Source organism: Mustela nigripes, chromosome 5 (genome assembly GCF_022355385.1).
Source record: "Mustela nigripes isolate SB6536 chromosome 5, MUSNIG.SB6536, whole genome shotgun sequence".
Classification (NCBI taxonomy): Eukaryota; Metazoa; Chordata; class Mammalia; order Carnivora; family Mustelidae; genus Mustela; species Mustela nigripes.
In genome coordinates this window covers 144951296-144969964 of record NC_081561.1, presented here as the reverse complement: position 1 = coordinate 144969964, position 18669 = coordinate 144951296, and the positions used below count along the sequence as shown (strand labels likewise).

The following is an 18669-nucleotide window of genomic DNA, read 5'->3' as shown; positions in this document are numbered from 1 at the left end:
GCCAGAGGGATGGTATCTGATCAGCTGAGATGATGATGCATTCCCACAGCGAGTGACCGAGGGACTACAGTGAGGGAGTGAGTGAGGGCAACAGAGGCGGGGGGGGGGGAGAAAGATAGAAAAGAGAGGGGGAGAGAGAAAGCAAGAGGGAGGGGTAGAGAGCGGGAGAAAGAGCGAGAGAAAGGAAGGAAGATGGCGGGGGTGGGGGGCAGGAGAAAGATGGGAGGGGAGGAGGGGAGAAGGGGGACCGAGAGACAGAGGACGAGAGATGGGGGAGGGGGGAAGAGAAGGGAGGGCGGGGAAGCAGACTTTTATACAGGATGTTACTTTTTAGTAACATTAATCTATGGTTTCATAATCATCTTATTAACACCATAATCAAAAGCCTATAAAGTAAAATTGTGGATTAGCAATGGCGGTACATTTTGTAGGTGAGGAACAGAGTTCCTTTTCGTGTGGTGCCTTCTGTGACCAGAAACTGTCACAGCCAATGGTGCAGTTGAGGTAACCAGTCCATACAATATATATATAAAAAAAAAAAAAAATAGTAAGTCTTGTAATTCCATATAACTAAAATAATTTTTTGCCTACACGAAGCCATTCTAAGGCAAATGAGCAAAAAATAGTAATAGCCCAATTTTATAATTAAGGAAATAAAAGCTCCAAGTTTAAGGGACAGTCCCTGACCATGCATGATTTGTCCAAACATACTACTGCATTTGTCACTACTTTTGACCTGGCACAAAAACACATGGATATTGTCTCTAGAGTCCTGTGTCTTAAAGTTCCAGATCAAGCCTCAGCTACTGCTGTCAAGTCTTCTTCCTTAAGCACCCAGTCCATGGTACACCTTCTTTTAAATTCAGTTAACATCTTCTCTAACACTGACTGCCACCTAGGTACTGCTCGGTACCATCTCTCTAGAAAATGTGTTGCATGAAGTTAACTGGCATTTTTTGAGGAAAAAAACAAAGATTTCAAAATTAAAGCAAGGAGAAAAGTGTCATCATATAAAATGTAGAATGACATCTTTAAATGATGCTAAACCCTGTTCATTCATACACACATACACATATACACACATGTAACCATGTGCATATACCAAATTAGTTTGCTATTTTAGTGTTTTCAAGGAGAGTATATTACTGTGCATACTTTCACAATGAATGAATATTTTTACACATCTCGTTCAGTAGTTCACAGAAGTAGGGAAAATGGGTAAGAACAGGAGAAACCTGAACATTTTCAATCACCTTCATCTAAACATTTACAGAACATATACCCGACCACTGCAAAATAAACTTGTTTTTAAGTGTATGTGGAATATTCATAACATATGCTGGATTATAAAAAGTCTTAATTACATTCAAAAAGACTAAAGTCTTATAGAATACAATCTCTAAGAAAAAAAAATTAAATTAGAAATCAGTCACAGTAATAAGATAAATGGAAAAGTCCCAAATATCTGGAAACATATGAAAATAACCCATAGGTCGAATTAGAAATTATAAAGGAAATTTAAAAATATTTTGAACTGACTGGTAATGAAAATAAAACATAACATTATTTTTTGGAAGCAGCTAAAGCATTATAGAGAGAAATTTCTATCTTTAAGATAGAAGAAAGTAGACTAGAGAAAAATAAACAAAACCAAAAGTTGGTTCTTAGAAAATATCAATAGAATTAATAAAAACTCTCTCCAGAGGTAGACTGATCAAGAAAATAAGAAAGTCGTCACAAATTGCTAATGTCACGAATAAAAGAGAGAACAATACCACAGATCCTAGAGACCTTAAAAAGGTAAAAAGGGAACACAAAGATAAACTCCTTGAAAAATATAAAAACAAGAAAAAACCCCGACAAGTTTCATATTTATGAATAAAAGTGTATTTGTAATTAAAAGCTTTCCCACAAAATGAAGAAAAATAGAAGCCACAGAGCAGAGTAACTGACCAAGAATTTAATCTCAAATTATATAAAAAATTGTTAGAACGGCAGGGCGGGGGTGGGGGGAAGGGCAAGTCAATAAAAAGACAGAAGGTTTAAATGGGTATTTCACCAGAGAAGAAACACGAATTGTCAAGAAGAACATGGAAAGATGCTTGAGATCATTTGTCTCTGGAGAAATAAAATGAAACTTACAACAGGCGAAAGGATAAACTGGTTTATCTATTCAATGAAATACTAATTATCAACAAAAAGGTAGAGACCACTGATCTATGCAACAGTACAGAGGAACTTCAAAAGACTTTCACACCATGTTACATGAAAAAAGGCAGGCATAAAAATTTTTTCATTTATATGAAATATAATAAATGCGACACTGGGTCCAATAAAGTTGAACTCATACAACTGAAGAGTAGAACAGTGGCTGCAAAGAGCTGGGGGGTGGAAGAAATGAGGAGCTGTTCACCAACGGGTACAAACCTTCAGCAGTAGGTCTACAGAACTTAAGTACAGCATGGTGACTGCCATTAACTTTACTATTTACTTATAATTTGCTGAGAGGAGATCTTAAGTGTTCTGACCACACACACACAAAAATAAATATGAGGTGGGTGAGGGATGTGTTATAATCATTCTGATAACCATTTCACTATGTATACGTATATTGAATCATCATGCACACTTTTAAAAAAATCACACTGTACAACCTAAATATATGTCATTTTTATTGGTTAATCATATGTCAATAAAGTTGGGGAAAATTTTGAGATCATTAAAAGGGGGTGGGGGGACACCTGGGTGGCTCAGTGGGTTAAGCCACTGCCTTCGGCTCAGGAAATGATCTCAGGGTCCTGGGATCGAGTCCCGCATCGGGCTCTCTGCTCAGCAGGGAGCCTGCTTCCTCCTCTCTCTCTCTGCCTGCCTCTGCCTACTTGTGGTCTCTCTCTGTCAAATAAATAAATAAAATCTTAAAAAAAAAAAAATCTTTAAAAAAAAAAAAAGGGGGGGGGGGGGGGGGGAACTAACCCCAGTGGCAGCGAGAGGAAGTAGTAAATTGATGCAGCGGGTGAAGGAAATCGTGACTGTGGTATACAGTTTTCGAAACCCTTAACTGTATACTTCAAATGAATGTGTTTTAATTTATGTGTAATAAGAAATGGGGGAAAAAAAAAACCCTTAAGTTCCTTTCCTTCGAGTCTTCAAAATGATTATTCCTCAGCATTGAAAAACAGCTCAACTGTATTTAAATTGGACCCATGAGTTGCCGTATTATTTCTTAAGCATGTATCTCTAGAACACTAGATGGGAATGCACTCCCAGCAAAAAAAAAAAAAAAAGATGGTCCATTAAATTTGGAAATGGTTCCTACCAGTGCTTCACAATACTTACTAGCATATTAAAGGCTTTCTTTACCTAGAATACCTATGAAAAGTGTCTCATGGAATACAGTTACGGAAAATGGCACTGCCCTGCATATTAAGGATCTTGCCTTAAGTAATTTTCTGTATCCTAATGCCATAGAACACGGTCAACCTGTTAGAAGTATTTGTTAATCTGAAAAGAATACTAAGACAGCTGCACTTGGGCAGCCAACTATTACCTCAAACTTATGAGGTACAAAACTGAGCTCCTGATAATCTCTTCAAAGTCTGTTCCTACGCAGTCTTCTTTATCAAGGTCATACCGATACATCCTTCCAGTTCTTCTGTCTACAATCCTTGCTTTCTAACATCCCAAAGATAATCCATTAGCAAAACTGCAAGCTTCACTTTAAAAATATGCTCAGAATCAGACCATGCTTCACTTCTATAGCTATCTTGGCCCAACTCATCACTACCTCTCATGCGGATTAATTCAACAGTCCATGAATTGGCAAACTTTTTCTGTACAAGACAGACAATAAATGCCTTTTCTGGGTATGTGATCTCTACTGCAGTTACTCAACTTACTACTGAAGTGCAAAAGCAGCCAGAGACAATATACTAATGAGTAAGCATGGCTGTGTTTCAACAAAAATTTATTTAATTGTGATATGCTAGTCACCGTACATCATTAGTTTTTGATGTGGTGTTCCAAGATTCACTGTTCGACACCCAGTGCTCCAGGCAATCCGTGCCCTCCTTAATACCCACCACCACCCATCCCTCCACCCTCTCCCCTCTAAAACCCTCAGTTTGTTTCTCAAAGAGTCCACAGTCTTTCATGATTTCTCTCCCCTCCAATTTCTCCTCCTTGACTTTTCCTTCCTTTTCCTAGTGTCCTCCATTTATTCCTTATGTTCCACAAGTAAGTAAAACCATATGATAACTGACTTCCTCTACTTGACTTATGTCACTCAGCATAATCTTCTCCAGTCCCATCCATATTGATGCAGAAGTTGGATATTCATCCTTTCTGATGGCTGAGTAATATTCCATTGTATATACGGACCACATCTTCTTTATCCATTCATCTGCTGAAGGGCATCTCAGCTCTTTCCACAGTTTGGCTATTGGGGAACTGCTGCTATTAACACTGGGGTACATATGGCCCTTCTTTTCACTATATCTGTATCTTTGGGGTAAATACCCAGGCATGCAATTGCTGGGTCATAGGTAGCTCTATTTTAAATTTTTAGAGGAATCTCCACACTGTTTTCCAAAGCGGCTGCAACAACTTGCATTCCCAACAGTCAAGGAAACTTTTAAATGGATAATAAAAATTGAATTTCATACAATTTTCACATTTCATAAAGTATTCTCCTTCTGGTTTTCCCCCAGCTGTTAAAAAATACAAACACCATTCTTAGCTCAGGCATTACTCAAACGCAGGTGGGAGGATGGATTTGGCCCACGGGCCAAAATTTGCAGGCTCCCGTGAGAGCTTCCTTTCTTCTACTCCTTTACTCTTTCCTTTAACACAGCAGGTCAAGTAATCTTGAAAGATACTAATCAGATATTGTTATTTCCTCTCTCTTCAAAGCCTTCCAATGGTCTTACCCATCCCACACTAAAAGCTTGAATCCTTAAAATAGTAGACAATAACTAATCTATGACCTATGCTCATGTCCTAATACGTACATGAGCATATCAAAACCAAATTAATTATGAACAAGTTTACTGTTTTAAAAAAGGCAAAAATCAACGGAAATTTATAACATATTACAGTATCACTATAGTAATTATAAAGGAAAATGAAAACATCTGATGACAGAATTGGTAAATGAGTAATTTAACACACAAGCTTTCTCTAAGAATCAAATATATGTTAAAGTGATTTGAAAATATGTAAGGTAAGAAGTCATTATTTCATAGTTCACAGAATCCTATCTACTTATATATGCATATTAGGTAAATCCTAAGACTTTAAGAAGAAATTCAGCCAAGAAATTTAATAGTCCAGTTTACTTTGAAGGGATCATAGAAAAAGTGAGAATTTACAATGTGTGTAAGAATAAGCATTAAAATGTCACCTGAAGAAAGCTTCCTAATTATAATAAAGAAGTTCAACATATGTTTAAAACCCTAAGGTTTACATATGTAAGAACTAAATAATCTACTTAAAATATAATTTAACTACAAAATAATAACTCATCATAAAGGCTATATTAAATTAGTAACTTATCACACAATTTCAGTTGAAGATCCAAAAATTTGTAGAAAAGCAAGTAATAGTGCCACTTTGCAGTAAGTTCTACCACCAAACAAAAACAATCAACAACCTGTCTTAAATAAATATTAAGCAAAAATTAGTAAATTAACCATATGTAAAATTCCATATCAAGAACACCAGTTTTTTTCCCTACTCAGTTAACTTATATGATAAAACAGTTATATAAAACCAGAAATCCCAAATCCCTAAATAATCCCATAACACTAATTTCCTTATAGTGTATACTTAAAATAAGAAGGATATCACTGTATTAAAGCATGTCACAACACACAGTTCCTTCCTATAAAACCCTTCCTTAACATTCTACCTGCACATTTAGCAAAATTCTACTAGTCAGTCTGAGGATCTCCGCATAATCATTGTAGAAAAAGTGATTTATTTTTTCTTTGCTCCTGTCATTTCCTCTGACTCCATCCTTGTACTTCAAAGTTTTTTCTCCCATTTACAAAATAACTTAGAAAGAAAAGAATAATATATGTGGAAATTAAAATTTATAGTCACATGGAGCTTTCCAAAATCCTAAAATTATTTCATTAACATTTTTCTTCTTTGACTTTGTGTGTTTTCACAACCACCTGTTTACAAGTGAGCCCCCCACGCCACACAACAGTTTCATACCAAATAGCAGCTCCCCTGAAGCCAATATGGAGCTTGAATTTTAATCTAATTGAAAGGGCAAGTCACGTCTTTAATAAGATTTACGGATGTTTTCAAAATCACTCTTTCTAACTTATGAGAGAATTAAACGGAGTAAAACTACCAGTGGGGAGAAAGATTACTTCAAATGGGTGGCAGGAATACATGTGCTTAAGAAATACTCTGAAGGTAGATTTATATTTGTATTTATTTATATACATATTTTTATATTTATATATATAGATATATATTTTATACAAAAAATGTATTTATGTTATAGTCCGCAAAATTAGGACACTTCTATAATCTTTTTATCAGTGAGTATAGTTTAAATTTTCACAAAATGTCACATTGTAATTGTAACAGCATACTGAAGACCTCAAAAATCTGAAGGAGTATAGTTCAGGTTTGTGAAAGTGAGGATTCAAACAACAGAACAGACTAAAAATAAAAAGATATATTTAGTAGATATTTAGTGGTAACAGACTTACACTTGTCAGATAAAAACTTTATATATAACGAGAGAAATTATTCTTCCCCAATTATGCACGGTTTGATTTGTGATTTAAGAAACAAAAGAGATTTAAATAAACTGACCACCAAAATCAAAGAAACATCTGAAATAAAAATGGTATTTTTCCAAAGTAAACAAGTTCCCTAGGTAAAATGCTATCAGATTCTACTAATGAATTAAGTATGAGTCATCTCAACTCTTTACCTTTGCAATGAAATAAGAATTAAAAAAAAAAAATTACCAAGTACTCTAATGATACTAAGATTTCTCTGAGTCCATGTGCTTTTCACAAAAATTGAGGGGGGGTGGTGAGGACCTACTTCATAAGGTTGTTTTGAAACCCAATTTGAATTTGAAGGGTTTGAACCCTTTAGTAAATCCTGGTTTACTGAACAGTTAGTTACATGTAGTGTTATGTGAATTAATGGGGACACATTAAAATCACCCAAATCTTTGGAAAATTCGAACCCTGTCACACTGAGTATAGGTACAGTCTTTACCCAGACTTATTAAATCTTAGAAATCAGCAGATGCGGGATACAAATCAATTATTTATTACATTTCATTATGAAAGTTCAGATAAAGCAGAAAGTCTCTCCTCTCCATTTCCTTCCTCCCCCGGGTCCCTCAAGCCAGGGATAGATCTTTTGCTATATGACATTAAACAAAATGGGCAAAAAAAACCCCACATTAAAATACATGCAACTCTTACTACATCTATTTCTTCCCAAGAATCAACTTAGTCTACATGGTTAGGTAAGAAACATTTATACTGAAATAACACAAAGACAATTCCATACTTTAGCTACAGATTTATTGTGAATAAAAATGTAATCAGAATCATATTCTCCATAGAAACAATAGGAAACTAGGGACTGCGTATTCCTGTTCAAGATATGAACATAAAGGTAAAAACACATACATTTTGTTAGAAAAATATCTGTAATATCACACAGCCACTTAATATAAAAACTTTAAAACCAAACATTTATAAGAACCATGAGAATTATTCTATTCACATTTTTTAAACTACTAGGAGAGCAAAGATTTAGGACTTTGGTCAATACCCAGGATTCAGACTGTGCTGGGAAATAGTCACTTTCATGTAAACTGGCAGGAAAGTAAATTGGTAAATATTTTCTTGAAGGCAATTTATGAATTATGTATTAAAATTTTAAACGCCTGGGTGATTCAGTTGGTTAGGCATCTGCTTTTGGTTCAAGTTGTCATCTCAGGTCCTGGGATGGAGCCCTGCATCAGGCTCTCTGTTCAGCGGGGAGTCTGTTTCTCCCTCTCCCTCTGCCCTGCCTCCCCCACATAGTACCCTATCTCTCAAATAAATAAAATCTTTAAAAAAAAAATTTAAATGCACTTACCCTTTAACCTAATAATGCTACTTCAAGAGATTTATCCTACAAGTATATGCACAAGTTAAGTACCCTTCTTGCCAAATTTATGCAGCATCTTCTCAACGAAGAGAAGGAAATGGTTTACTGCTGGACATTCTGCTATTGTATGTTTAGGGAGGTGCCCTCAAAAGACCCAAGGAGCCAGTGTGGAGTGGGAAGCTGATATAGCATGGAGAAAAAGATGACAGACAGTGAAGCAATAAAAGAACTGCAAGGCCAACAGTACTGAAAGAATCATTTACGTAAATGATAGACTCTTAGGTGAAAAAATTCCAGCTCCTTTTCCTCTTGTCCCCCAGTTTCTTGAACCCAAACCTATTAGGCTTTTTAAACCCAACAAACTGGGGGGCTCAGTCGTCTGCCTTCAGCTGGGGTCACGATCCCAGTGTCCTGGGATCAAGCCCGCATCAGGCTCCCTGCTCAGAAGGAAGCCTGCTTCTCCCTCTCCCACTCTTCCTGCTTGTGTTCTCTCCCTCTCTCGCTGTGTCTCTCTCTGTCAAATAAATAGAAAAAAAAAAAGGATATAAACCCAACAGTCAAGGAAAAAAAAAATCAATCAGTGAGATCACCAATGACCACTACTTGCCAAATCCAGTGATTAACTCCCAATTCTTATCTTAAATGAACAACCTTCAGCAACAAACTCCTTCACCTTGCTTCTAGGACTCCACGTTCCTGGTTTTCCTTCAACCTCAACAGCTCCTCTCCCGTCTCCTTTGCTAGATCCTCCTCTTTTCCTAATCTCTCTATGGTGAAGTACCAGGAGCTGAGTCCCCAGCCTATTCTTCACCTTTATCCAATTCTTAGATGACAGCATCTAGCCTCCTGGCTCTAAAAGCTTTTGGTATGATGACAACCTCAAAACTGACATGTTCTAGTCCCATCTTCTCAACCTGACTGTTTAACCAAACACCCATTTAACATTCGGGATCTCAATGTTTACATTTCCCAACCCAATTTCTTGACTTCCCTCTCAAACCTGCTCCCCTAACAGTATAAACAGGAAACAAATCCAATTGCTCAGGGTAAAAACCTTGAAGTCTTCACACATACACAACACCCAATCCACTGAAATTCCTGCTAGCTTTACCCTGAAAATAAACCTCCAATCTACTACCACTCAGCCCCTTCAATACTAGTCCATGGCACTTTTACCTCATTTATGAAATACAAATGCTTGTGCCTTTGTATCTCTACTTTCTCCATCACCCTCAAAGTGTGTTCTCTATTCAGAATGATCCTTGAAAATACAAATTAGACTATGTTATTCCTCTCTTAAACTCCTCCAAATAGCTTCTCATGTCAGACTAAAATCTAATATTCTTATCATGGCCTAAAGGCCTCTGTAACCTGCCATCTCCCCCACTTCCTCCTATCCTCCTACCTGTTCCCTAAGCTCCTCACTGGACCCCTATGACACACCTCAAAAATATCTCTGGGTTATCACTCTTTTGTTCTCTTTGCTTGGAAACCCCTTGGATATCCAAATGATCGCACTGTATTTCAATCAGGTTGTTTCCCAAATGTCACCTTGAAGAGGCATTCTCTAATTATCTCATACAAAATAGTACTTCCTTAATCCACAGCTCTTGATTTCTTGCTTTATTTTCCTTCACATTTTAGCACAACCTAATATAGTTTATATTTATTTTTGCTTATTGTCTGTAATCCAAGCTGCCCCATCCCCCCCACCAGAAGGTAAGCTTCAAGATGGTAGATACTTTGTTAGTCAGCTTTATTTTACTCTGTATCTTCAACAGCTGACACAGTAAATGCACTCAATGAACAATTACTGAATGAATTCAAAGGCCCAGAAGTGAGAAAACTAAAGTTTCAAGAAATCAAATAAATACAGAATGGTTCAATCTATGGGTATAGTGTGGCATGTGTGTGTGTGTACTTTATGTTTGGGGGGAGAGTGAAAAATGAAGCCTGAAAGATAACCTATGACAAATCATGAAGCAACGGTAAAGCCATGTTGAAGAATTCTCCATTCTCCTCTTGGAGTGAGAAGGAACCAACAAGCGGCTTTTTTAAGCATGGGAAGGTTATGAACAGACCGCAATGTTTGTGGGTCCCAAACTGCAAGCATGGATTCTGGCTCTGGGGTTTTGGGTAACTCTAGCTTGAAACAAAGGTAAAGAAAATGAGAACAAAAGGACATGGGCACATTTGAGGGATACAGGAAGTTAACGTGACTGAATCTGGTGTTTTTCTGGACACCTGATAACACCTAGAGATTCCAAGTCATATGCAGAATATTGAAGAAACAGGAAAGGCAAAAGTTCCTGTTAATGGACTTGTTAAGTAAGCACTGAGAGTGAATGGTCAACAGAATTTTGAGTATCACTATTCTCAAGATAAATTCTGAGACATGAAAACCACAGAAATGCTGAAAAAAGTTTTCATGTAATATAAGAATAAATTAAGTAAGATCTATTGGCAGCTCACTGGAGGGACACGCAGGTGAGACAAAATGCTGATTAAGAAATGTACTATCTTTTATGTAGTGATTCTGACAGCCCTTTGAACCAACTGAGCTGGGGCAATAATTTTTTTCTGCAATTCTGAACCTAATAAGAGGACATCTTAAATAATACATTCCAAAACAAATGCTAGTCTCCACTTCCCTTTTTAACTTTTACATGAACAGGAAAAAATAAATCAGAATTAACCAATTTATATGCGAATTTATATGTGAATTCTTTTCAGAAGATCAAGATGAGTCCACATTTTCAATCCAAAACTACTGTTCTGAAAATATTTAAGCAACAATAAACTAAAGGGTTTTGTAAGGAGCTTCACAGTGATTTTTTTTTTTTTATAAGGGTCAAACCAATTTACTTAAAAAGAATAATGAATTCAGAAGGAACTTGTATTTTTTTCCAATTCTGAATTAATGCATTCATTTTATAATCAGCACTTGGAAAGAACAGTATGCAAACATATACAATCATAAAACAGTAATATTGAGACAGCATCAAGAAGCCACAGCAAGCTTTAATGAAACAGTTATGTGGTAGGCAATATGCCAAGCATGCTCCGTGTATTACCTAACTTCACAATAACCACATGAGAGTTCAGTGAAGTTCCAATCTCAGAGACGAGAAAAGGGAGACAGACAGAAAGAGCCACAAAGACGGGATTCAAATCCAGAAGTCAGCTCTCAAATATGATGTATTCTGTCTCCCAACAACTTAAAAGTAAAAACCTAAATCACTTGATAGTTCAGGACTATAAAGCTTCTCTTTTGTTTAAACCTCTGCTTATTAGGGCACCACCACTAGAAATGTACAGTAATGTTGAGTTTAATGAAAACAAATTCTAAAGCATAGGAGCCATGTTACAATAAGCATAGCTGACAAAATGGTAAGATTAAGAAATTGCTACAAGGTTAAATCACTTTATTGAACCCATACCTGCAAGTATTTTTAGTCTAAAATTTGTAATTCTAAGAAAGTTTTATTCCTTCAGAGGTGGTGATAACAATCCTAAAAGTACTTCCATAGGAGATAGATTTATCATCAAAAGTGCTCTTTTCCTTTAAAATATAAATTGTATGAATTTTTTAAAAAGCTTCTGCCATTTTTTATCTACTACTACTTATTCTTTTGTCTATTCAAAGACAACTTTAAAACCAAAACGGTCCTTTTGAAGTCATTTACTACAATTCTCATTCCGTAAACAAGGAAACAGAAATATACGAACTTTCTGAAAGACATATAGCTAGTTACTAACACCGCTTCTAAAATGATGCTCTTTCCCAGGTTAATAACTTTAAGAACTAAAGTAGTTCACAGAATGGCTGGAATAAAATAATAGGTCAGGAAGAGTTTTAATTATCAGACAACTGATCTATTTGCTATATTAGGTGACCTTAAGTACTTAGTATTAGTGAGCTGAGCATATTCAGTGATATAGAGCAATAAGTAATATTAGATAACTTTCTGATCATGGAACTAATAGTCCAATATACTTAGAAAAATGCCCTTTTCCATATAGCTTTTCAAAACTGCACAATTATTAAGGAAAAGGAGGAAGACTATATGGTTTAATAGTATACAACTAAGTATTTTAGTTCATAATTAAACCTGTTTGTTTATAAGACCTATTGAACAAAATTTAAATGACATGTTTTTCTTCCAAGTAGTTAATTTTATCCAGTAAATGGAAAATGTTTATAGCCTGTAAATTTATTTACAGAACAGATTATCTAGGGAATAAAGAACAACTGACACCATACTCATTTATGTAAATGTCAATAAATTTTTGTTTGATAGAATATTAAAAGTATTCCTAGTTTTTTCAACAGAAAATTAGGGTCCACACTCGTATCATTTTTACCAAAATACACACACACACACACACATTTTAAATGCCTTTGAAAATAGTAACTTATTTTTCATTTTCCATTGAAAAAGATAATACCCTGGAATTGAGTGCAATCATCATGTCTAAATGAGGAGTTACTAAAGGGTTATGTAATAATGAGGAAAAGATCAAAAGGAGGGGGGTGGGGGGAGGGAAACAGAGGATGTAAAGGGAGAGGATGACAACAAAGGCGTTTGGGTCACTTCTTTATGAGAAGTCACCCCCCAAAATTACTTTCGGTGTTTAATCTAAGATCCCTAAATATGAACTTTAATACTTTCAGTATCTTAGAAAAAACATTAAATGAGTTGACGTGTGAAAAGTGCTCAGAATGGTATCTGATGCTTCAGCAAAAGTTAGCTCTTATTTCTCTAAAAGAAAATTTTATCATAAATTTTATCGTAACATGGGAAAATTTCACTATGGATCATGAATCTTTCTATTGGAGAGACAATGATGCCAGGCAGGTACTTGGAACCCACAGGCAACTCAAACAATGTGCTCCTACTAACACAGGCCCTCCAACGTAAATACTAGTTGTTCAGACTTTTCTGTATACTCATTACCTGCTTAGAGTGAGAAACTGCTTCCCTCTCAATAAATAAATAAATAAACAAACAAATAAATAAATAATAAAAGCTTTCATCACCTTGATAATGGACCTTTCTTACCCTATACCAGAGTGATGCAATAAAAAGACTACCTTTGAGAAGTAGGACGCTAACTGAGTTTGTTCCCCTCTCAACATTTCCTTCCCCCAAAGTAAACAGGCTTTCCCACTTTAGGATTTGAGCAATGTCTTTGTTTGCCCACTACAGTGTAGTAAATGAGTTTAAAATTATTTTTATGTTTTGTGGTTAAATGAAATTTCTAAAAAATAAATAACCTTTTCTTTATTAATATAAACATTACAGTAATTTTAAAAAATTATATGGAAAAAGGGGTTGGGCCCCAAGATTTGGAAATTACTACTTACTGCAGGTACCAGTAATTTCTTCACTTCCTCAACGGCTCTCTTCAGTTTGATTTCTGCTCTGTTTTGAGCATCTTCCACAGTGATCAGTACATGTAAATCTTCATTGAGATGCTCCCAATTAGGCTTGCCTCTGTTCTGCTCCTCCTAAAAAATTTACAAAACACATTACTGATTTTTCTTCTCCAAGAGAGTTTATCTTTCATAATACTAACCTGTTGCCTATTATTTAGGCTATGTTTGATCATTCTGCTATGATGACATTATAAACCTTTTTAATTATTTTCCTCATAAAAAGGCTGGGTGTGAGACTGTGGGGTCAAATGACTGTGAATTCAACAAATATTTATTGAACACCTACATGTGCCAAGCATGGAACTTGATGCTAAACTAAAGATACAATAGTAATAAACAAGACTATCAGATCCCCTGCAGTGTTCATATGTACTAAGAAACTTAAGGAGTCATCCTTGGGTGATCATGAAAAGCATATTATTTCTTCCATATTTTATTTATGGGGTAAGCAGGTCATGAACGCTAACTTATGTCAGCTGTCAAGGTCACATAGCTAAGAACATGTCAATTTAGGAGCTGAACCAACATTTTCATTCTCAAATTCAGTGATCTCTCCATTTCTGTACAACTACTTTTAATAACACTGGCTGAATCCAAGATTAGGACAAGTATTTTGCACATAGACATTACTGTGTAAGAGAAATTCTGCATGTTTGCAGAGCTCATGCTAGGGAAAATATATGGACCTTAGCCAATAAGGATGGAAATATAGTTTATGGTCAAGTATTATGTTTCCCCTGTTTTTCTCTGTTAATATTATCCTAATGTTTGCTAATCTGAATGGTGCCCAAGAAAAATAGAGATCCCATTAATAAATGATGTGAATAAAAATTAAATTATCAATAAAATTTATTTTTCACTTTAAGTTTTTTTTGATATAAGTACTAATGAGGTTGTTTGGAAGTAACTATTTAATAAAAATCTTATTAAGTGTTTCCTTTTGCTTAGGGGACAGACACCATGAAAAAATAAGAAACTAGGGCATCAATAAGTTAAAATTTGACAACCTTAGGGTTCTCTGTATGCCAAAGAACGTAAAATGTATATACACATACCTCTACTGTGGCAAGAAAATCAATTTTTAAATACGGATTTTAATTTTTATTAAAATGTTAATTTTCTTTTCCACCAGAATTTGTATTTTTTTATTTTGGTAGACAGACCTAATAAAATGACTTATATTTTTTGATGAACCTAAAAAAGTATGCCTATATTCATGAATAAGGGACTTCTGCTTCCAGCCAAGATAAAAATAACATGAACAAGACTCTCTCTCCTGCCTGAAATAACAACAACAAAAACCAACAACAACAAAAAAAGCAAAACATAAGAAATGCCAGGTCTCAAGCCTGTGAATATCAGGTAATGAAGACAGTGAGGCTGAGAGATGGCAAATCAATGAAGTCGACCCCAGGATTACCTCAGCTCTCTAGCGTGGGAGTCTCCAAGGCTGCAGCCCAGGGAACAGTGCCAGCTGCCTTTCAGGGTTAGCCTGACTAACCTAAAGATCCAGGAAGACCAACTCACTAGAGTTCAGAGAAGAGGCCTAGAAGGAACTCTACTGATTGAATTCACTCTTGAACACTAGTCAGTGCACGTGTGGGAGAGAAGATACCAGAGGCTGGTATCAGCCACAGGATTCAAGGCTGAAGCGCTGGGTCCTCACAGACAGCAGACTGGAAGACTTCACAATTCAGACATTGGGTAAAATGAACAGAAGGTCTTGCCTCAGTAATGCGAAGTAATTAAACCTGGTCTGACCATGTTCTGGTACCGCCTAAAGAAATCTTAAAAGCAAGGCCTAAAAGGATGAAAAGTGTTTCTAACTGTCCCAGAACAAAGGCCAAGAACACTTAAAAGAATAGTAAACATCCACCCAAAAAGGTAAAAGTAACACTATTTGGCATCTAATCAGATACTGACAGGCATGCAAAGAAGCAGGAAAATGTAACATAAGTAAGAAGAAAAACCAATCATCAAACTAACCTAGAATTGTTGTAATTAGTAGACAAAGACACTAAAAGCTAGTGTATGTGTGCACGCATGTGTGCGCACATGCACATGTGAGACACGAGTACAGATACTAATATAGATATTAATACAATGATAACTGAGGAACATTAGTAATTCAAAAATTTAGAAAGATGTAAAAATAAAAACTAAAACCATAAATGACTGACCAGAGAAACCTTTATACATGGAAAGACAAAAAGTCAAAGGATTTGAAAAGGAAGAGGTATTATTTGCATCACAGGAACAGGGAATAAAGTTAAAGTATAATCTGACATTGTGCTTTACAATAATTTGTATTGTATTGAATAAATTTTTAAGTTTGAAAACATCTTGGTAAATGTATACTCTTAATTCAGTAACTGAAGTGCCAGTTAAAAACTGAAAATAAAAGAGAAGTTATACCTATCCTAATGTTGGCTTCAAAATGAAGGGTTTTGCTTAGTTTTAAAACACTTAGAAGAACAAAAACTTGTAGACAAAGATAAAGATGATGAAATTATTGTAATCATGTACTTTCACTCCCTCCTAAAATTCTAGAATACTATAGAGTTTAAAATGTACAAAACTCATAAGGAAGAAGAAAATGGGAAAGAATACAATTTAGAAACCACAAAGCGTATGGGCTAAGGAATCAGGGATTTAGCTAATCCCAAGTGAAAAGGAACCTACCCCAACCCCATGCCACCCCTTCCTATCCCCCAGGGAAAAAACTTGAGGCAATGGCAGCAACAGTAGTAGGGGTAAAGGTGGGTCTAAGACCAGAAGAAGACTTGCACTAAGGAGCAGCTGATAATCTCCACATCTCCTCTCCCCAGAGAGCTGGCATTCCATAATTCCCAGCAAAAGACAAGAAATATATTCCTATAGAGTTTCACTTTATAGACTTTTTAAAAAAAGATTTTAACTTATTTATTTGAAAGAGAGAGAGAGACAGAGCATGAGCATGAGCAAGGGATAGGAGACAGAGTGTACAGGAAAGCAGACTCCCTACTGAGCAGGGAGCCTGATGCAGGGCTCAATCCCAGGACCCTGGGATCCTGACCTGAGCTGAAGGCAGACACTTAATGGACTGAGCCACCCAGTACCCCCAGATCAGGATTTTGAGGGTTAGTTCATGCGATCACTTATATACTGAAGACTGAGGCTTCTCCCCCACTCTGCATCTAGAGTGAAGGCAGTCAGCCCACAGATGAGGGGAGGGATACTGGAAGACCTTTCTCTGGGAGTCTGACCAGCCCAACAAACAAACAAAAAATAACCCCAAGAAAGCAAATGCTGACCAGAGAGAAGAAAAATTTAAAACTTTGCAGAGCTAAAATAAGACACTGAATCCTTGAAACAGATAAAAGATGCTATTAAGAAAATTCAAAACGTAAAAAGGAACTTGAGAAACTAAAAATATGATAGTAGAAATGAAAAACTCGAGAGACTGGAAGATAAAAATTTAGAAACTCTCCCTCTAAGTAACAGCAAAGACACAGGTGGAAAATGGTGAAGATCAGTATAAAAATTAGAGGACTAGTTCAAGAGGTACAGAATCTAAAAGACCAATGTCTTACCAAGAAAAAGAAAATGGAATTAGAAAAATCATCAACACAATACATACTTTTAAAATGAAACGGAAGGATAAGAGCTTCCAAATGAAAAGGGCCCACGGTTTCTCACCACAATGGAAAAAGGATATGAAAACTAAAAAAAAAATCAACTATCAGCAACATAAGTACAAAAGATAGCAATAAGAAATAAATACCAAAGAATCTCCAGTGGGCAAGGGGGACGACCCATGTTTTCATCCTCAGACTTCAAAAAATGAACATTATCAAACTTGATTTTTAAAAAAAGGTTTTAGGGGCACCTGGGTGGCTCACTGGGTTAAAGCCTCTGCCTTCGGCTCAGGTCATGATCCCGGGGTCCAGGGATCGAGCCCTGCATCGGGCTCTATGCTCAGCAGGGAGCCTGCTTCCTTTCCTCTCTCTCTGCCTCTCTGCCTCCCTGTGATTTCTGTCTGTCAAAATAAATAAAATCTTAAAAAAAAAAAAAAAAAGGTTTTAAAAGATCACTGTACCAAGAAGCCACATTTATCCAATTGTAGTAGTCCATTCTAAACTCTAGTAGAGTTAAAGCAAAGTTCTTCAAAAGTGAGTTTTAAGCCTAATTATTATTCAATACAAACAACTTCTCCCTGTGTTTTCTGTTTCTCTAATGCATAAAAAGGCAATCTGGAATTGGCAAATACCATAGAAGTCAATAAAACCTATCCATAAATGTTCTCTTTCAGTTATAAAAAATAATAATAATAAATTATAGCACAATGAGACTACACACTTCTGTATCCAATACCTACATTAAGAATCTACTCCCTAGGGCTGCCTGGGTAGCTGAGTGGGTTAAAGCCTTTGCCTTCAGCTCAGGTCATGATCTCAGGGTCCTGGGATCGAGCCCTGCATCAGGCTCTCTGCTAGGCAGGGAGCCTGCTTCTTCCTCCCTCTCCTCTCTCTCTGCCTACTTGTGATCTCTGTCAAATAAATAAAATCTTTAAAAAAAAAAGAAAAAAAGAATCTACTCCCTAAACTTCCCACTTCTATAAATAATTTGAGACAAATAAAAGGTTGAAATGAAGCAGAGAGGAGGGATGGCAAAATAGATACAAAAATGATGTATCTCTTAGAAACTTGGGTCAAGGCATTGATTTCTTTCTACAGTTACATTTCAAATACTATACATATTTAAGGTTTTACTTATTTATTTGAGAGAGAGAGAGAGACTGACAAACAACAAGCACAAGCTAGGAGGGGGGTTAGAAGGAGAGAAGCAGACTCCCCAATGAGCAGGGAGCCCAGAACCCTGAGATCATGACCTGAGCCAAAGACAGATGCTTAACCGACTAGGACACCCAGCTGCCCCTCAAATATTTCAAGAGTCAATAGCAGAGACACAATGTAGAAAAAAATAGCTCCTTATTACTCATGATTAAATGTCTGTTTTATAATCACCCAGAGCAATGTCTCATCATTTAAAGTGCCACCAAATTTAAGCAATATAGAAGAACAAGGATTTTTTTCCAGTTGACATAGTCCCAA

General features: G+C 36.1%; 1 protein-coding gene across 4 annotated transcripts in view; it reads right to left on the bottom strand.

Moving 5' to 3' along the window:
• QKI (QKI, KH domain containing RNA binding) overlaps positions 1–18669 on the bottom strand; it is a 150186-nt gene that overhangs the window by 28020 nt on the left and 103497 nt on the right. For all 4 annotated transcript variants that reach the window (XM_059401402.1, XM_059401403.1, XM_059401400.1 and 1 more), the window contains exon 4: positions 13505–13648. In XM_059401402.1, the coding sequence (XP_059257385.1) occupies positions 13505–13648 (144 nt within the window). The remainder of the gene's footprint in view (positions 1–13504; positions 13649–18669) is intronic.